The sequence below is a fragment of the Marmota flaviventris genome, chromosome 2 (assembly GCF_047511675.1).
Source record: "Marmota flaviventris isolate mMarFla1 chromosome 2, mMarFla1.hap1, whole genome shotgun sequence".
Lineage (NCBI taxonomy): Eukaryota > Metazoa > Chordata > Mammalia > Rodentia > Sciuridae > Marmota > Marmota flaviventris.
In genome coordinates, this window is record NC_092499.1 from 103390467 (window position 1) to 103411460 (window position 20994).

The following is a 20994-nucleotide window of genomic DNA, read 5'->3' on the forward strand; positions in this document are numbered from 1 at the left end:
AAAGAAATCTAGCAATATTTTAATGCCCTATACAAATCCATTATTTATTAGTTTAGGAATAAGAAATGTATTATAACATTTGAAGTAATAGATAGTGGTTACAGATTTGCCAGTTGCATTTGTAATTAAATATTTTACTAAAAATATTTTCCTTTTTTAGTTTTGCCAGCATATGAAGAACAGGGGCATACTTGTACAGAAGGATTGCTTTCTTTTCAGAGTTCTCTAAAAAGAACTCTTTTTCCCCAAAAAGGAGCAGGGAAGAAATACTGAAGAAATTTTGGGAAATGGAAAGGGACATTTTCACACACCCCCTCCCCACAGAAACTTACCAAATATAACTTTTGCCATACTAAATTGCTTACTCACCTTTTATTTCTTGATATATATTTGCCAAAGGCTTTTATTCCTGATACTTCATTTTTAGCATCTTCATGGTCATCTCAATATGAAAGTATTACCTGATTTGCGGCAAATTTTCTACCTGTTAAATGAATTTTTTTTCATTTCTTGTATCTCTAATTTACATTGCATGCTACTTAAGATGGAAGACTCTAATGTAGTTGAGGGGAAATAAGAATTGCACATATAGGGGCCTTGCCATTTGTAGTTTTCTGTTTAGATTGACTGTTTTACTGAAGAATAAATGAAAAGTGAAGCCATAATATAACAGACTCTATTTTCATACCATAGCATGTTAAATTCCATACTTTGGTATCCTAAAAAAACATGGACAGCTCTGAAATGATTAATGTTCAGAGAGGCATTTGAATATATCTAGTTTGTTGGAATTTTTATTATAACCTGTGACATATCTTTACTCATTTAACTAGAGAGATCAGCAAGAGGTACGAGCCAGGTCTTTTTCAACACAAAATAAATCATATGAAGAGAAAGATGATTTTAATACAAGGTAAGTGACTCAGATTCTCAAGCCATTGATTGATTTTTAAATTTAAGGATCTATGTGAATCTTTTTTTATATAAAATCTTTTTGCATGCAAATATTGAAAGATTATAATTTGAAGAATAATACGTAAAATAATAATTATGGGCTTAGCTAGTCAGATAAAAGGCAAGCACTTTACCTACTTTGTCATGTAACTCTTCTTCTTCTTTTTTTTTTTTTTTTGGTGGTGCTGAGGATTGAACCCCAGGGCCTTGTGCATGCAAAGCAAGCACCTTGTCAACTGAGCTATAGCCCCAGCCCTGTCACGTAACTCTTGAAGTATTATTTGCAAATAGATACTATTGTCCTCATTTAAAAATCTTCATTTTAGAGAGGTTCAACAGCTTGTCCAGTGACACAGAGAAAGTACATCCTTTCCCTGAGAACTGAACTACAGTTGATATTTCTAAACCTGTTCTCACATACTGTATACTACCTTTCTCTTTTAAAATTGCACATGAAGATGAGGTAAAAAAAATAAATTAGTAAAGATAATGTATATCAAAATTTTTCTCTTGAATTTCATATGAACTTTTTATGTGCCAAGAAATTAAGAGAACCATAAAATATTTATGACTAAATTTAACAGGAAAATTATAAGATAAGCAGAGCATTGTGATCTACTTCTATGATCTCAGCTGTTTGGAGGTTGAGGCAGGAGGATTGCAAGTTTGAGGGCAGCCTGGCCAACTTAAGGAGCCCTTGTCTGAAAATGTAATTTTTTTTTTTTTTAAAGGGCTGGGGATACAGCTCAGTGGTAGAAGGCCCTAGGTACAATACCCAGCACTTGTCTTCTAAATATTTACTCTAGAGAGCAGAATACATAAATCCAAGAAAAAACCTGCATGCGAATCTTAAGAGCAGCTTTATTCATAATTGCCCCAAATGAAACAAATATCCATCACGTGGTGAATGGATAAACAAATTTGGTACATCCATATGCTAGAATGCTACTTAACTATAAACAGAAATGAACTACTGATACAATGATATGGTTGTTAAGTGAAAGATACCAGACTCAAAAACATATAGAATCTGTTTCCATTTATAGTCATACATTATTTAATGGCAGGAATACAGAGGTAATTTCATTACTGTAAATCTCAGAGTATGACTTCAATAAGCAATAGGAATTTTTCAACTTCATTATAATCCTGTGGGAATGCCATTGTGTTTTTGGTCCATTATTGACCAAAACATCCTGAAGGGGTTTGCTTTAGTCATCTTTTTCCACTGCTCTGACTAAAAGATCTGGTAAGAACAATTTTAGAGGAGGAAAAGTTTATTTGGGGGCTTAGTCCCTAGACAGCTTAGTCCCTAGTCCCATTCCTCCATATTGGAGATGAGGCAGAACATTATGGTGGAAAGTGGCTCATATGATGATCAGAAAGCAGAGATATTCCACTCCCCAGATCTCAAATATATACCCCAAAGGCATGCCTGCAATACCTACCTCCTCCAGCCATGCCCTATCTACCTATAGTTACCACTCAGTTAATCCCTATCAGGGGATTAATGCACTGATTAGGTTAAAATTTGTCTTAACAATCATTTCACCTTAAATGTTCTTTCATTGTCTTACATATGAGCTTTTAGGGGACATGTCACATCTAAACTATAACAGGGATCATGACTATATTTGGTATTCTGGAAAAGGCAAAACTATAGGGATATAAAACAGATTAGTGGTTGGCTGGGGCTTAATGAGACTAACTACCAAGGGGCACATGGGACCTTTTGGGGATGATGGAAATATTCTCCATCTTTGTGGCTGTGATGGTTATGTAACTATATAGGTTGGTTAAAGTCTATTGAACTGTATACCCAAGATGGATATATGTAGTCATGTGTAAATTGTATCTCCATCTGAAAAAAAATGTTTGAACACTGTTAGTGTCATATCTGGATACCAGTAGTACAGTAGTGAAAAAACAGAACTGACCCTGTTCCCAAGAATTTAATATCTTATGTGTTGCTTTTGTAATTTTTTTTTTGGTAAATCAATGAATATATTTTATATTACTTGATACAAGCATATGTATGTAAATGTAACTTGAAATCATTTATTCTTATATGTAATGATCTGTGATACCTTATGAAAAAACATATTTAAAGGTTTTTAAAATTCCAAAATTTGGGTTACAAATTTGGCCTTTATCCACTAAAAGATTGAAATGATGGTAACAACAGATGACTTTCTAGTTTGTGTTGAAGGAAGTGAAAGACTGCACAAGCATGAAAATGAATCTGTTGATTTTTCTTTTACCAAGTTTTCCTTAAGTGCAAAGTGATAAAAATGCCTGTTTACCAGATGGATTTTTTTCCTTAATACTACTGTTTGAACAGATGATTTTTACCATGTAAAAAATGGCACTTGATTAGTTGGGAATCATTGAAAAATGGGAGATAAATAAAGAGACCATCCATTTTCATGTCAAAACAATAATAACCCACCTAAAAATTATAATCAAACAATGTATAACAGTTCTTCAATACCTAGGATTACTCTTGCAGAAAATAAGGTAGGAAATCAGGATTTAATTTTTCCTAAAGTAAATATACATATCCACCAGTTTGCTGGAAGTAAAATTTACAACACAAATAATTTCAATCACATTATGAAGAAACCTTTTATGGAAAAATGTACAAAAGTAAGCAGAATACTATTGTAGTTCATTTTCCATGGAAATATACAAACAAAGTAATATCACTGAATCCTGAGGGAAACATAAAACTATTAAATATCATTTGGCCAATAGGTATGTGTATGTGTTTGGGGCAGCCGGGAGGGGTTAGGGTGTAATGAAGGTGCAGAAAAGGTACTGAAGAAATTGTAAGCAATTCCAAATTAGAGTGATTAAAGAGGACAGTCAAAATTTGTGTAATTGAAAGTATTTTCATGTCATATTTGGAAATCTTTATTCTCTGTAATTTTAAGACATTTTGTAAACTTTTTTCCCCTAAGGTATTTTTAGTAAGTAGTTAAAAGGTCATATTCAATATTATCTAAATATAATTTGTGTTTAATATTGAAAAAAAATCTATGCATGACCAGCTCAGTAGTGGCCTCTGATGGAAAGTAATTTTATGTCTCTTTTTATGGCAAGGAGTTCTAAGGTAATATGATGGAATTTATTTCATAGCAATGATAATACTGTTGTTGTATATTTTCAGAGGTATTAGTGTGGATGCTCTAGACAATTGAAGGGTAGGTGAACTTTCTCTGTAATAGGCTAAATAGTAAATATTTCTGGATTTGTGAGTCATACAGTCTCTGTTGAACTATTCAATTTTGCTATTGTACAAGGAAGATGGCATAGACAACATGTAATGAATGGTTATGGATTAATTCAGCCTGTAGATTGTAGTTTGTGGGCCACCATAAACACTTTGTTTTAAACCATAAACATAGTTTAAAACCCAAAATAAAATGTGCATAAAAATGAATTACATTTTGAATGTATTAACTCATTCAAAATATATTTTAGTGCCAATATAAGAACTTATAAGTGAGTTACTGTGCCAAGTACTAGTCATTGAGTAGTGGAAAAGGGAGATCTCCCCCGGGCATTGTGGCACACACCTGTAATCCCAGCGGCGTGAGAGGCTGAGGCAGGAGGATCATGAGTTCAAAGCCGGCCTCAGCAAAAGCAAGGTTCTAAGCAACTCAGTGAGATCCTGAATCTAATAAAATATAAAATAGGGCTGGGGATGTGGCTCAGTGCTTAAGTGCCTAGGAGTTCAATCCCTGGTACCCCCTCTAAAAAAAGGGAGATGTGATTCCTGCTCTCTCACAGTGTAATGAGTAAAAAGACACTGATCAATATTTAAATGCATTAGAAGAATAACATTGAATATGCCCACCAAACCAAACCAAAAAACCCTGTGGTGCCCACTGTGAGGGCACACTCCTGTAATCCCAGTGACTTGAGAGGCTGAGGCAGGAGGATCACAAGTTCAAGTCCAGCCACTGCAATTTAGCAAGACCTTGTCTCCCAAAAGGACTGGGGATATAGCTCAGTGGCAGAGTGCCTCTGGGTTCAGTACCCAGTACTGGGTTTGGGGGTCAGGGGGAGCTCTGTGCGTATGTATCATTTTGTAAAATGAATAATCCCTCTGTGTAGCCAGTAATGACTCCTTATGATTTCTATCCTTTAAAATTTGGGCTACCTTTATCTATACAAATATTGGTATTATAATGTATCTTCTCAAAGGTGAATTATGTAACCAAAGCACCTTCTTCTTCTCATTCTCCTTCTCCTTCTTCCTTTTTTAAATAAAGTAGAGCTTTGTGGTTATATGTAGTAGTTGGGTTCATCCCGACAAACTCACACATGCATGCAAATCAGTTTTGATTCACCATCCTCCACTTTTCCTTGCTGATCTCCCTCCCCTCTCCCTTTCTCCTTCCTCTATTAGACTTCTTTCACTCTTCTAGTAATTTGTATTTGATTGGTTCTTTATGTAATCTTATCCTTCCCTCCCCGTTTCATTTATTTTACTCTAGCTTCTGCATATAAGAATATTCAACTTTGAATTTCCGAGTTTGACTAATTTCATCTAGCATGATATTCTCCATTTCCATCCCTTAACCAGCAAATAATTTCATTCTTTTTAATGGCTGGGTAGAACTTAATCACATATATACACCACAGTTTCTTAATCTATTCATCTATTGATGGACATCTGGGTTGATTCCATAATTTAGCCATTGTGAACTGTGCTACTATAAATACTGATGTGGCTGTGTTGCTGTAGTATGCCGATTTTAGATCTTTTGGTAAAATACCCAGGAGTGGGATAGTAGGGTCTTATGTTGGTCCCATCCCTATTGTTGTTTGAGGAATCTCTCTACTGCTTTTCAGAGTGGTTGTACTAGTCTGCAGTCCCACCAAAAATGTGCAAGTGTTCCTTTCCCCCCACAACCTCATCAGCATTCATTGTTGTTCACATTCTTGCTCTTTGACTTTCTGATTGGAGTGAGAAGAAATCTTAGTATAGTTTTGATTTGCATTTCCCTGATGGCTAGAGATGTTAAACATTTTTTTTCCCACTTATTTATTGGCCTTTTGTGCTGCTTCTATTGAGAAATTTCTGTTTGGTTCTCTTGCCCATTTATTGATTGGGTTATTTATTTATTTATTTAGGTTTAAGTTTTTTGAATTGTTTGTAAATTCTGGATATTAATCCCCTATTAATTGGAGGGGTAGCTAGTCAAGATTTACTCCCATTCTGTAGGTTCTCTCTTCATGCTCTTAATCATTTCCTTGGCTGTACAAAACATTTTTAGTTTAATGGCATCTCACCTATTGATTCTTGGTTTTATTTCTTTCACTTTGGGGCTCTTGTTAAGGAAGTTGGTGCCAGCACCTATATGATGGAGCAAAAAAGCACTTTTTTTCTAATGATATTCAAAATAAATTAATATGTGGATAACTAGAATTAAAGCAGAACATAGTTCTAAAGATATAATAAATAAAATCAAATATAGAAATATAATTCTATATAATTTGTTAAAAATAAATTAACATGTAGATAACTAGAATTATAGCAATAGTTGTGTATTTTCCTTTCAAATATAATTTATGTTGAATTTCATTGTCTCAGATTAGTATCATCTATTATTAATGTGTAATATTTGCTTTTGTGTAGAGGTCTATTATCGTCTGAAGAAATAGTTCATCTACATTCAGAAAGTAAGGTATGAAATCAAACTTTCTGTGAATGCAGTTACATTCTGTAGAATTTAGGTTTTTAAACATACAGAGAAGGGCTAAAACTTGATAGAAATAGAATATACTTAACATACTTAAACATACAGAAAAGGGGTATAACTTGGAGGAGGTAGAGTATGAACCTTGATACTCAGAAGGGATGCATTCATGAAGTGTTGCTTATGAAATGAATCATTTTGCCTCTAATTTCATTGAACAATTTGGAGGACAGTGGAAATTCCAAGTGGAATGAGTTTGTAACCTGAGGCTTTTCAGTTTTCTCTCTGAAGCGTAATCTAATAGAAAACCTGAAAGAGAAAGATACTCGTATACAAAGAAGGTGATTTTAATGGTTTATTCATTCATTTAAATATCTGCAGTGTAGAGATCACTCTTCCAGGTACTGGGTATCTTGGGATCTACAAGTTCCCTACCATGAATATCTGGGCCAAGGGAACTGCATACTTACTTGAAGGCCAGGGAAGGCCTATGTAAAGAATAATTCATTAGTGAAAACTAAATTTCTTGAGATAAAGCATCCAGATATAATATTCCACTAACTATGCTAAATATCCTTGAATCTTTGGGACTCATTTTATTGCTGAATCTTTGGTCCAGATAATATAGAGGTCTTTTCCAGGTACATAATTGTGGGATTCTTGAAAATACAATTGAATTAATTTCATGAAAATAGCTAGCATGTTTTTGTAGCAAAATAGCAATTCAATGTGTTAAAAAATTGCTTCCCCTGGCAAATGATTAGACTAATCAATAATTTCAATTCTTTTCATTTAGCCAAAGACCAAAAATATTGGTTCTGTAAACAAAGTTCAAAACAAACTGCACTCTGCAAATAAAGGAATTAAAACAAATTCAAGGTATAGTGCAAATTTAAAAGTATTACATTCTTTATTAGTTTTATAGACTATATACCCAAAATATATAAAGTTACAACTACATGTATCTTATTCATATTTGGTAATTTGAAAACATTTTCTACACAAATGTTTTGTGGCAATTAATGAATACTTTGTAAAAGGGAAAATATTTATATGATCTGAAGAGAAACATTTTTTGAGTGTTTAACAGAATGCCATACATTATTATGTATGTTTAGATAAGAATGACTTGGCATTCTCTAAGACTGTAGTACGTTATAATTTACCTTCTGTTGGTTTTGGTGAAATGAATGCAAGATGATCCTTAGGAGCATAAAAAGGTACCCCAAAGGCTGTCTAGGATAGGAAACTTTGTAGAAAAGGAAGAGGTTGGATTGTAACAACCAATCTAATTTTTAGCAAGTTATGATATTTATATATCTGTTACCCAAACTGACAATCATATTAGAATTCGGGCAAACTCTTTGATTCTTGTCTTTTAATTGCTTAAATAACTTTTTCAGTTTTATTAAAAAGAAAGAAAAATTAAAGTGAAAGGGATGAGAGATATAAAAATACTGAAGAAAAGAACATATTCAGCATATGTTATATCACTGGAAAAGGTTAACTTGTTTTTAGATTTTACATATACTGTTTTTTTGTTTTTTTTTAAAAGAAAGGATTGTTTTTCTAGGCAGGATTCCGATGCCTTTTGGAACCATGGACTTGATGATGTGTTTGTGTGTTCGGCCTTGCCCCTGACTCAGTGCCTTTGTAAAGGCCATTTATTTCATAGTTATTCTTCAACTTCATGAAATAAACAAAAAATCCAGCTTTTTGATAAACTTTGATTCTGGTTACAATGTGATTCTGTAGGTGGGAGAAAAAAAGTTGAGATGATCAAGCCAATACTGTTCACTCTATAATTTTTTCTCAAGAGGTATTGTTCTTTGCTGGTAGAATTATAGCCAGGCAATGCCAATTTTTATACTACTTCTCCAGCAGCATGTAAAATTAAAAGCCACAGGCTGAATTTGATATAGGTGGCCAAGTTCAGTACTTAGTTTTTATGTTCATTTGTTTGGAGGCAACGTCTAGACCAACTATCTTCGTAAAGCCATCTCTTAGCTTGTGTGCTTTATAAAGATCAAAAGTCTTATATAGTCCTTGAAAGTCTCAATCATAGATTGCATCATGAATTTGACATTTGTAATAATTTTGATCTGTTATTTAGGCAAGACCATATCTCATTTCTGCATTTCTATCTTTATACACACAAACCTCCACACATCCCACACACACATGCACATTTTATCTACATGCATACATATATATTTTTTATATTTTAGTGTTAAATTGAAATACTCGGATATACAAATTGCTGATGATGTTGCCATTCCAGAGGATTTCTCAGACTTTTCTCTTTCGAAAACCATTAGCAAAATTGAAGGGCAACTGGAGGAAGAGGGCTTACCTGAAGATGATGACATTTTCTCCGGTGTGAGTAAAGACATTGGAACAGGTAGATTTTCTTTTGTCATTTTTTTTCTTCATATCACAATTACTTAGAAAAAAATGATTTGGGCCAGGCGCAGTGGCCTATGTCTGTAATTCTAGTAGTTTAGGGGGATTGCAAGTTTTAAGGCCAGCCTTAGCAACTTAGTAAGGCCCTAAACAATTAGGACCCTGTTTCAAAATAAAAAAATAAACAAGGGTTGGGGCACACATGTGGCCCAGTGTTGAAGCATCCTGGGTTCAATCCCTGGTATGAAAAAAACAAAACATGATTTGGGGGAACATTTCGTGCATTTAAACTATTTATTGTGATGCCTTGGATTTGTTTCAGGACAATCTAATGGGATGTGGTGATGGGAGGAATGAGTGGAATTATAGATGAAATAACATTGACTGTGAGTCCATAAATGTTGAAAATGGGTTGACATTTGTAATAATTTCATGAATTTATCTTTCTACTTCTGTATATGTTCAATATTTTCTATTATGAAAAGTAAAAATGACTATAGTATTGTTTTGGGTTTATTGAGCACTTTTCAACTGAAAGTGTTGCATAGCTCATGACTAAAACATTAAGAAAGTTTCTCTGCTTTTCATTTATTGTTATAGTTTATTTATTGCTTGTTAAATCAGTATATGCAGAGGATAAATGAATTAGCAATGTATCATCAGGTACAATAATCAGTTTTCTAATATAATTTTCTTTATTAATTCATCCTTTGAATACCACTGTAAGAATAATACTATGTTTAGATCATCTAAAAGCATTATAATACCAGTAATGGTCTGTTTAAATTATGTATATCTTCTTGGTTCAATTTGGGCACATCCTATGACTTAAGAAATTTGTCGATGCCTTCAATGTCTTCTATTTTATTGGAGTATAAGTTTTCAAAATAGTTTCTAATTATCCTCTGTTTTTCTGTAGTGTCTGTTGTGATATCACCTTTTTCATCACGTATGCTGGTAATTTGAGTTTTCTCTCTTCGTTAGCGTAGCTAAGGGTCTGTCAATTTTATTTATTTTTTCAAATAACCAACTTTTTGTTTTGTCAATTTTTTCAATTGTTTCTTTTGTTTTAATTTCATCTCTAATTTTAATTATTTCTTGCCTTTTACTGCTTTTGCTGTTGATGTGTTCTTCTTTTTCTAAGGCTTTGAGATGTAATGTGAGGTCATTTATTTGTTGACTTTTTCTTTTTTAAGGAATGAACTCCGTGCAATGAACTTTCCTCTTAGTACTGCTTTCATAGTGTCCCAGAGATTTCCATATGTTATGTCTATGTTCTCATTTACCTCTAAGAATTTTTTAATCTCCTCCTTTATGTCTTCTGCAACCCATTGTTCATTCAGTAGCATATTGTTTAGTCTCCAGCTGTTGGAGTGGCTCTAAAGTTGTTAAATAACATAAGGGGAGCCAACTATGTTATTGAAACAATAAATAAGACAAATGAGTATGTATGAACAGTTAATGCTGAACTATAATAAGTACAATTAGTCGTGACTTCAGGCACACACTTAGCCCTCCTGTCATTTGAAATTTAGCAGTTTTGTTATATAATCATAATATTATCTTGATTCTTTGGAAAATTACAAGTTTGTATGTCTAATTATATTGAACTGCAAACTGGTCAGTCATAGTGGAGATATTTATTAAATTTATTTATTTATTTTATTAAATTTATTGGTCTAATTATTAAATTTATTAAATTTATTGGTCTAATCAAACTTTTCAGGGGTAATTGTGGTAGGGAAGGTAAGTGAAATCATAAGTCAGTTGCCCTTCAGTCTCTCTCTTTTTTTTTTAACCACAAATTTAATTTTTTTATTTCTTTTTAGTTATACATGACATCAGTCTCTCTTAAGATGCTTTCAAGGAAGTGATGGCCAGACCATGGGCAGACAGTCGCCCATGCCCACAATGTTCCTGCTCCCATACTCAGAGAACTAGGACAAATGACCTTTATCTTAAATGCCACTTTTTTCTTATTGCTGAATTATCCTGCCACTCTCAGTATCTTCCTTTTTTAGTATCTTTGACCTAAGTGGAAGAATTTTCCCTTACTCTAGATGATTGCTTAGAATGGCTGGGTTATGTATTGAAGTAAAAGATTAAAAAGTAGTTTGGGAGCACAGGCTACTTTAAAAGATTTAAAGCTGACTTTTGCTAGAGAGGATTTGTGTTTGTTTCTGTCAGTCACTTTGGGACATTACTGTCCTGAGACCTCTGTAAATTCTGTTTATTGTGGACCACCTTATTGAGTATAAATTCAGTCTGCAAACTTATGGGAGTCTAGGAGCAGTTTAGATCCTCTGGAGAGATTTTTCTTCCTCCTCCTAAACTCAGTTCTAATGAGATGTGAATAGTTCCCTGTCGTTCCTTTCTGTTGAGAGGATTTCTCATTCATCTTTGCCTTTGGAGTATTTAATGACTTTAGTGTCCCTTAACAGGGATCTACCTGTTTTGAGCTATTTTGAGCATTTTTTCCCTCTTAAAGTAGCAGTATGTCTTAAAACTGCTGTTATATTAATTCAGCAAAAGACAGTAAGTGCAATCATTTAAATCCACAGAGGCACAGATCAGATTTCTAAAAGCCAAACTCCATGTTATGCAGGAGGAATTGGATAATGTTGTTTGTGAATGCAATAAAAAGGTAAGATTTTAAAACTTCTGAAAAGAAATGCTCTAACATTCGAAGACATTTGGGGGCAGTTTCAATTATATTTTAATGGCTTTATTTTTAGCTATTATTCAGTTACATTTTGAATTAAAAATTATATATAAATACAGAACTTTATTCCAAGATGTTGAATTATCACAAAGCAAAAGAAGTTTTAAAAGTGTACAAATTAGAATTCTTTTTCAGACTTACAAGGTAAGCTGTTAAACACAAATAAGCTATCTGACTTGCATTTTATAAGATGAAAATGGAATATACTTTTTTCTTCATTAAATGGGTATAAATATCTCATCAAAGATCATATTCTGAAGTTCCTCTTTTGTTTTCTGCTTTGTTTGGATATGAACTCATGTGCATTTTGTCACACTATCTCTAATTTTGTAACTAGGAAGATGAATTGCAGGATTTAAAGTCTCAAGTAAAAAACCTTGAAGAAGATTGTGTGAGACAGCAACGAACAATTAATATGCAACATTCCCAAATAGAAAAATATAAAAATCTTTTTGAAGAAGCAAATAAAAAATGTGATGGATTAGAACAACAGTTGACTTTAATAGAAAGGGTAATGATTTTGCTATTTTTCCTAACTTAATGCCAAAGATACATTAAAACTATTAAAGTAACATTTGTATAAACACCACTTTTGGTTAGTCAGTTATTAGTATTTACCAAAAACAACCTAAATACTATATATTTCATCCATTTAATTTTTTTTTTAGTTGTAGATTGACTCAATGCCTTTGTTTTTATGTGATGCTAGGATTGAACTCAGTGCCTCACACTTGCAAGGCAAGTGCTCAACTACTGAGCTACAACTCCAGCCCTGTAAAGAACATAATTCAGTAGCTTAGTATATTCATAGAATTACACAACTACAACCACAGTCAATTTAGGCCATTTTTATAACCTAAAAATATATATATATTTTTGTACCCTTTGGTTACCATACCTGACCTCTCTTTCCCCAAATGCTTTGAGCCCTAGGCAACCACTAATCTATTTTCTGTCTCAATAGAGTTGTCTATTCTAGAAATTTCATATACTTGGACTTATATAATATGTGCTTTTTAATACTGACTTGTTTTTAAGGTTGATCCATGTTGTAACATCAATCAGTATTTCATTCCTTTTTGTTGGCCAGTAATATTCCATCATATAGCTGTAACTCGCTCATCATTTAGACATTCGGATTATTTTGAATAATGCTGCTATGAACATTCATGTACAAGGTTTATGTGATGATATGTTTTCACTTCTTTTGGCTAAATACCTAGTAGTGAAATTGCTGAGTTATCTAGTGACATTATGTTTAATGTTTTGAGGAACTATTTAGTTTCCTAAACTGGCTACACTATTTTATATCCCACCAACAGGTGGAAGGAGGGGTCCAGTTTCTTCACAGTCTCACTAAAACCTGTTACAGTATATTTTTTATTGTAACTATTCTTCTGGTGTGAAGTAGTTACCTTATTATGTTTTTGCATTTCGCTACTTTTTATGTGCTTATTTTCTATTTGTATCTCTTCTTTGGGAGAAATGGCTGTTCACATTGTTTGCCCATTTTTAAAACTGGATTTTTTATTATTGGTAATAACAATTCTTTAATAGGATATATATAGCTGTAAGTCTATACAGAGCAGTAAGTCCCTTATCAGATATATAATAGGCACATATTTCTCTAAGTATGTGGGTTGTCTTTTTTTAAAATAATGTTGCTACTACTCTCTATGTATTTTTTAAAATATTTATTTAGTTGTAGATGAACACACAGTATCTTTATTTATTTTCATGTGGTGCTGAGGATCAAACCCAGTTCCTCACACATGTGAGGCAAGCGCTTTACCACTGAGCTAAAGCCCCAGCCCCTGTGGGTTGTCTTTTACGTTCCTTAAGGTATCCTTTAAAGCATGAAATTTTATCTAATATTTTGGTTGTTTAGACTTGTAGTGTCATATCTAAGGAAAGAATATATTTTAAATGAACTCCTATTTAATTTTTTTCTATTAATTTACCATTGTGATAATAAAAATTCAACAATACTATATAGGATTACTTTGTAAAACTTAATGACAATAAAAATAATAATATAGCATGTACTGAGTTTTTAGTAAGAAAATATGCCTCCTTCATTACTACATTATTATGATTCTCTTTAGTATATTTGTATGAGAGCCTATTTTTAGGCATTTTATTTTGGTATAATTGACATCTTTGGTAATAATTTTAGTGTCAGATTTATTTAGGCATAGTTTATATACAGTAAATTTGTTTTTTAGTATACAGTTTTGTGAGTTTTGGTAAATGCACACAGTTGTTTAATCATTACCATAATCAATGACATAGAACAATTCCATTACCCCCAAAATTCCTTGTGAATTTAGTCGAGTCCTTCCCCTAATCCCAGCCCTGGAAAATCACTGATAGTTTGGCCTTTTCCAGTATATATCATGTAAGTAGAATCACACAAACTATATCCTTTGAGTCTTATTTTTTCCACTTACCATAAAGCATTTGAAATTTATCCATGTTGCCCATTCCTTTCATTGCTGAGTAGTGTAAATGGTGAATGGATGTACCACAGTTTACCCACATATTTAGTAATGAAAATTGATGATAGTATCTAATAGTTTAAGTCTGTACTGTCCAATAAGATAACCATTTATGGGCTGGGATTGTGGCTTAGCGGTAGAGTGCTCGCCTAGCATGTACAAGGCCCTGGGTTCAATCCTCAGCACCACATAAAAATAAATACATAAAATATTTAAGTATTATGTTCAACTACAACTAAAAAATAAATATTAAAAAAAGACAGCCATTTAATATTCATAGCTAGTCTAAATTGTGGTGTGCTATAGTATAAAATAAGCATCAGATTTTAAAGACTTATTATAAAAGAAGAATGAATAATTTAAAAATATCTCAATCTTTTTTTTTATTCTTATTAGTTACACATGATAGTAGAATGTATTCAATCTTATGTTTTTATATTGGTTACATGTTGAAATAATATTTTAGATATACGTGGTTAAGTGAAATACATTATAAAATTAATTTTGCCTTTTTCTTTTTAACCTCCTCTCCTCAAAGTAGTTATTAGAAAATGTAAAGTTCATATTTTACTTCTGTCAGTTTAAGAAATATAGATGATTAGTCTAAAAAAAAAACTGTGACTGAGAGACCAACTTGTTTTTTTTTTTTTTTTTTGATAGTATAGGACATTGAACCCAGGGCCTTATGTGTGCTAGGCAAGTACTCTACCACCAAGACATACCCTGAGTCATTTTTTAATCTATCTTTTTATTTATTTTTCAGTACTGGGAATGGAACCCAGAGGCACTTTACAATGAGCTACATCTCCAACCCTTTTTAGAAAGGGTCACTAAGTTGCCCAGGCTGGTCTCAAACTTATGATCCTCCTGCCTTAGCCTCCTGTTACTGGGATTACAGGCATGTGACACTGTGCCCAGCTATACTGTGTTTTAATTTGCCATTTATCATTTGTCACTACACACCCAAGTACTAGCCCTATCACTATTTTAGTCTCAAATAATATTGAAACTTTGGTTACATATTTGTTCTTTGCTCTCATATCCTATCCTATGCATTATTTCTTCTAAATGTCTTCATGCATCTTTTTCAGTTTCTTGTCACCACTTGGTTCAAGCAATTACTACATTATTTTTGAACCCTCTTAATAGGTCATTTTATGTCCATTCTCTCTTTGTCATCCGTTATATCCTGGACTCTATCAAATAAATATTCTTAAAGGCAGCATTGCTTATACCCTTTCCTTTGAGGAAAAAGAAGAACAATTTTTTAATGTTACATAGTAGGGGAACTGAGTCCGAGTGGTTAAGCAAACAGAATTCAAACTGTTTTGTCTGATTCCAAAGTCTACATTCTCCCCACAAATGAGATCAACTATTTTTTAAATTGTGTATTAAGTTATTTTAGCAGCTGATAGTGACAGATGGATTATTTTCTAAATTATAAAAACAAAAAGCATTAGACTTTTTCTGTTATTGATCTTTTTAAAAAATTAACTTTATTGGGGAATGAATTAAATACAATAAGACTTTAAAAAATACAGTTCAATGAAGTTATTTTATTCTTTGCACTGGGAATTGAACCTAGGGGGCGCTTTACCAGTGAGCTACATCCCCAGTTCTTTTTATTTTTTGAGATAGAGTCTTGCTAAGTTGTTGAGACTGGCCCCAAACTTGTAATCCTTTTGCCTCAGCCTCCCAGGAAAGGGCCAGTGCACCTGGTCAATGAGTTTTGATGAATTAACATATCCTTGTAACCATCACAATCAAGATAGAGAAAATTTGTCACTCTCCTTCAAATGTCCTTTGTACCACTTCCCCATAGAAACTTAGAAACTTCCAATTTCTAACCAGGGCCCCAGGCAACCAAAGATCTGCATTCTTTCACTATAATTTTTTTTTCTCTGTTCTAAAATTTCATATAGATGGAATCATAAATATGCAGTTTTTGTATCTGGCTATTTTTGTTCTTAATGTTTTTTAAATACATCAGTATTATAACATGTTTTGTGGTTCATTTCTTTGTATTGCTGAGTAGTATTTATTTGAAGATATGCCATATTTTGTTTATATGTTCACTAGCTTATGTGGGCATTAAAATTTTTTTCCAGTTTATTAAAAATAAAGCCATTGGATTTCCATATGCAAGTATTTTGTGTAGATTCATATTTTGTGAATTCATATCCAGCATCAGAATGTTGGATAAATGTTCTGAGTCTTATAGAAATTACATATTAAATTTTTAAAGAAACTGTCAAATAGTTTTCCAAAGTGATAATTGAATTTTGCATTCCCACTAACAGTATGAGAGTTCAGTTCCTCTGTCTCCTCATCAACACTTGATATTTTCAGTCTTAATAATTTTAGCTCTACTAAAGGTGAAGTAGTTTGTCCTTGCAGTTTTTTATTTCCTTTCTGTTAATGTTTAACATCTTTTCATATGCTTATTGGTTATTCATATTTTTCTTGTTATGTATCTGTTGAAACCATTTTTCCTGTTTGAAAAACACTGGGTTGTAGGAGTTCCTTATGCCTCTTTATATATAATCCCTTGGTTAGAAGTGTATGTATTGTGAATAAAATGTCCTAGTCTGACTTGACTTGAATTTTCCTAACAGTATGTTTCCAAAGACAGCAGTTTTAAATTTTGATGCATTTCATACATTATTTTCTCATTTTTTAAAAAATTCTCTCCAGAAAGCTCTGTCCACCCTTAAGGTCATGAGGATTTTCTCCTACAATTTTTGAGTGTGTGTGCACACGTTTGTGTGTATAATGTAAAATAAAAATTACATAATGTCCTATCTTTCAAATTAATTTTATGGTATGAGGGTTAAGGTCAATGTTTAATTTTTTTTTCAATTTGTCCCCCTTTGGTTACCATGTCACCTGTGTAGAAAATGCATTGACTGCATATACTTGTGGGTCTATTTCTGGACTCTGTTTTGTTAGAGTGACCTATGTGTTTGATATAATTCATAAGATAAAATTTGTAGGTAAAACCATGTGGAGTTTTCTTTTTGGAAGTATTGTAGTTACCAGTTCAATTTATTTAATGCACATGTCTATTCTACCTTCATATTACTTTTTGAATCAGCTTTGGTAATCTTTATTTTTCAAGAAACTTGTCCATTTCATCTAAGTAATAAAACATATTGACAAATTTGTTTATAATATTCCTTTATTTATAATATAATTTATAATAATATGACCTACAATAATGACCCCTTTCATTCTTGATATTGATGATTTGTCTTATTTTTAATTAATCCTACATTAAATTTATTTATTTAAATCTCAAGCATACTGCATTTTCTAATACATTTTTCCCCCTTTCAGAGATGGTTATTAATGGTTGGTCTTCTTTCTTCAACTTTCCAACACCCTTTCCAGCCTCTGAGTTCATGACTCTGCCCTCTATTAAGAAAATAAAAATCAAAAGATAACTAACTTCATCATCCTATCATGAAATCTACCAGCCTCTTTGCTTCTATACCCATATATTGTACTCCCTGTTATAATGGATTACTACCTCTTCTGTTTAAAGCTGATCCTTTAATTGTATGTGGATCCCATACCCTCCTACTCAAGGATTTTGCATCTTGCCATTATCCTGCCTTTGTCTTGCAAAATTAAAATTTATTGGATTCTTTTTCATGAATATACAAACAAGCCATATGATCTCTCTCTCTCTCTCTCTATTTATTTAAAACCTGTTTAGATCTCACATCTCCTCCCACCCTACATCATTGCTACATCTTCCACAGCTGCCAGGATTTTCATTCCAAGTCTATTCTTATTCTACCTTCGTCATTTGTTTCTGAAACTTGATCCGATCAGTTATTTATCCTTATCTGATTTTTCTCACCTAAATTACTGTGGAACTTTTGTCACTTTCCCAGCGTTTACTGCATTGTGCTGTGGCTGATACATGCACCTCTCTCTTGTTCCCACTGTCTTTTATGAGTGATATAAGAATTATGAGAGGGTGGTAAATTATTTCCTCTTGAAGCTCCTAGCATTGGGTTTTAAAGCTAAATTTTATTTTCTTTATACTATCTAGATTTTTAAAATATTTATTTTTTAGTTATAGGTGGACACAATACCTCTATTTATTTTTATGTGGTGCTGAGGGTCAAATCCAATGCCTCATGCATGCTAGGCAAGCGCTCTACCTTTGAGCCACAACCCCAGCCAGCTATCTAGCTTTATTTTCTTTAAAACATGAAATTCAAGACTTGGGATTTTTAATAAAACTTTTGTTCAGCAGTATATAAACTGCTTTTTGGAGAGTAACAGATTAATTTTGTCTATTTTTAGGATGCCAGTAGTATCTTGTCTGTACTTAGTAAATGATACTAGAGTATGACTGAACACAGAAATGTTTTCAACTACGTTTTCCTTTCTTTAGTGGCTTTATGTATGTAGAAAAAAAATTATTTCCTGCTTTACTATTCTCCTGACTGTCCTTTATCCTTTTTCTTCTTCACGTCTCCCCAGAAGGGGACAGTATTGGTTAAAGAATTGGTGGGGAAACATCATGTAATAAAGGATGTTTTTCATTTTTCTGCAAAGTAGGTTCCAAAGTCACCAGCAGGAAGGAGGTTCCCCTGGTCTGTGAGAGAAGGCTGAAATTAGGTAGCAAGAACTGTGGACTTTGCAGCTAATGAACTTCTTTGCCTTTTCCATGTGAACAATGAAATAAATCATATGAGTTTTTAGTGTAGCTGCCACCCACAAAGCTGTGAAGAAGACTGTGACAGCAGATGGTATCCACACACAGTTTGATTTGTTTAGAAACCTACATAAAAACAGCATGTGTTGTTTTGTTTTCCCCCTTAATTACTCAAAGCCAAGGAGATCAGTATTCAAAGATGATATAGCGATATATCCAGAAGAAAAAAATCATGAAAGAATACAGACTATGTTTTTATTGTATCATTTCAGTTCTACAGTATTTATTGGGTCTCTGCTTTCAGTAAGGGTTTAGACTAGGCCTTATGTTGAAGGGGCTACAAAAAGAGTGGGTTAAGTATTTATAAGTTCAAAGATGTCATTAGTCCCTTTTATATGCCACTGAAGTGCTGGAAATAAATTAAGACAGTTTCTGTCTTCAAGGAACTAGTTTATAAAGGAGTGAACGAAATAAAGCAAATGGACAGTTTTGTGCCATGTAGCAGGTGCTGTAATAAGTGTGTATTAAGAAGTCCTAGAGGCTCTAAGGAAAGGCAACCAATGCAACCTGGGTGGATAGTGAGGGTTAGAGATAGGAGGCTTCCTGGAGGAGGGAAAGTCCTAATGAACAACTCTGAGTCTTAATGACTAGGTTAAGGGATCAGGATCAGAGGCAGGAAACATATGGCTGTTTGGGAGTAATCCAAGTACTGCTGATTTTACTGAAGGTAACATCTGTGAGAGATGAGGCTTGTTGATAGGGGCCAGGTTCTGGTGGAGTTTGAAGTTACCAGTATGTTCATGTTTCTTTATGTTCTTCATGTTGGCCTATTGACTGTATGCAATGGAATATCCTAGGTTATTTGCAGAACTATAAGTCTAATCCAGGACATGGAAAACCATCATTCATAAATTATTGTTTCTGCTCAAGATTGAGATTTTCCTGTAGGACTAATACAGAATGTTTTGCATTTGGCGAATTTTCTTAAATGACACATTTTGCCAGTTCTACACAAAAACAGTGTTTGTGTGAGAGTGTATGTCTTACATTGGCCTTTTGGGAGGCTTCTGAAAGAACTACTATAGTTATAAAAGGTTGCTTATAAAAAATAGGGACTGTGTTATAATGTTGTAGGTCAATAAAGGGAGAAAATTCCAAACAAAGTAAGAATTTAGTTCACAATTACATTTTTAGGATATATTTTTCTAATACCAGTTTGAGGCAAGAATTCCCTGAGAACTCTAATACTTAGTGCCCATCTACTAGCTGTGGTTGTGAGGGGGTGGGAGTGGGGTAGGTGGAGGGGGGCAGCAGGGATTTTCAGGGAAATTTGGGAAATGGAAAAAATAAAAAGGGAAATTATCTTTTTTACTATGCAGGAATTAGAAAATAAAAGACGACTACAAAAACAGGCTGCCTCTACCCAAAGCACCACAGAAGTCCGCTTGAATAGAGCCCTAGAAGAAGCAGAAAAGTATAAACTGGAGTTAAGTAAATTAAGACAAAACAACAAGGTATGGAAAGATTAAATAGTTTTGGTAGTGATCACTTTTGGTAACTTCCTCTTATGCAAGCATCAAAAATAATAGTTTTAGACTTACAATTCTTGATGTTATAATCAACATTTTTCTTTTTCAGCAAGTTGGGATTATATGCTAGGGCTGTTACCTAATTGGATGATACCACAGTTCTTTAGAGGATTCATTCACTTCTTTATCCAAAAGATCTTTATGGGTGCCCATATTATATGCCAGACACTTTTCTGAGCTCCGGATAAGGAGTGGGGAAAAAATGTGTGTTTCATATCTCATGTTGGTTATATTCTTTTCTGAGCCTCAATTTTCTAGTATAGAAAGCAAGGGGCTGTTTAACTTGGCAGTAGCTCTCAATAACTTGGCAGTAGCTCTCAATCTTGAGCATGTATCAGGATCACCTGAAGAGTTTGTTAAAACACAGATTGCTTGGCCTCAGCCTTGGAGTTTCTGACTCAGTAGGTCTAGGGTGAGGCCTGAGAATTTGGAACTTTAAAGAGGTTCC

General features: G+C 33.2%; 2 protein-coding genes across 2 annotated transcripts in view; one reads left to right on the forward strand and one right to left on the reverse strand.

Moving 5' to 3' along the window:
* The window catches only part of Tex9 (testis expressed 9), a 42543-nt gene that overhangs the window by 6576 nt on the left and 14973 nt on the right, over positions 1 to 20994 (forward strand). The window contains exons 4-10 of the mRNA XM_027926049.2: positions 834 to 913; positions 6602 to 6650; positions 7459 to 7541; positions 8891 to 9063; positions 11627 to 11709; positions 12125 to 12298; positions 20337 to 20471. Coding sequence (XP_027781850.1) covers positions 834 to 913; positions 6602 to 6650; positions 7459 to 7541; positions 8891 to 9063; positions 11627 to 11709; positions 12125 to 12298; positions 20337 to 20471 — 777 coding nt within the window. The remainder of the gene's footprint in view (positions 1 to 833; positions 914 to 6601; positions 6651 to 7458; positions 7542 to 8890; positions 9064 to 11626; positions 11710 to 12124; positions 12299 to 20336; positions 20472 to 20994) is intronic.
* Mns1 (meiosis specific nuclear structural 1) overlaps positions 17501 to 20994 on the reverse strand; it is a 55106-nt gene continuing 51612 nt past the window's right edge. Inside the window, exon 11 of the mRNA XM_027923787.2 lies at positions 17501 to 17699. The gene's annotated coding sequence lies outside the window, so the exon portion shown is untranslated. The remainder of the gene's footprint in view (positions 17700 to 20994) is intronic.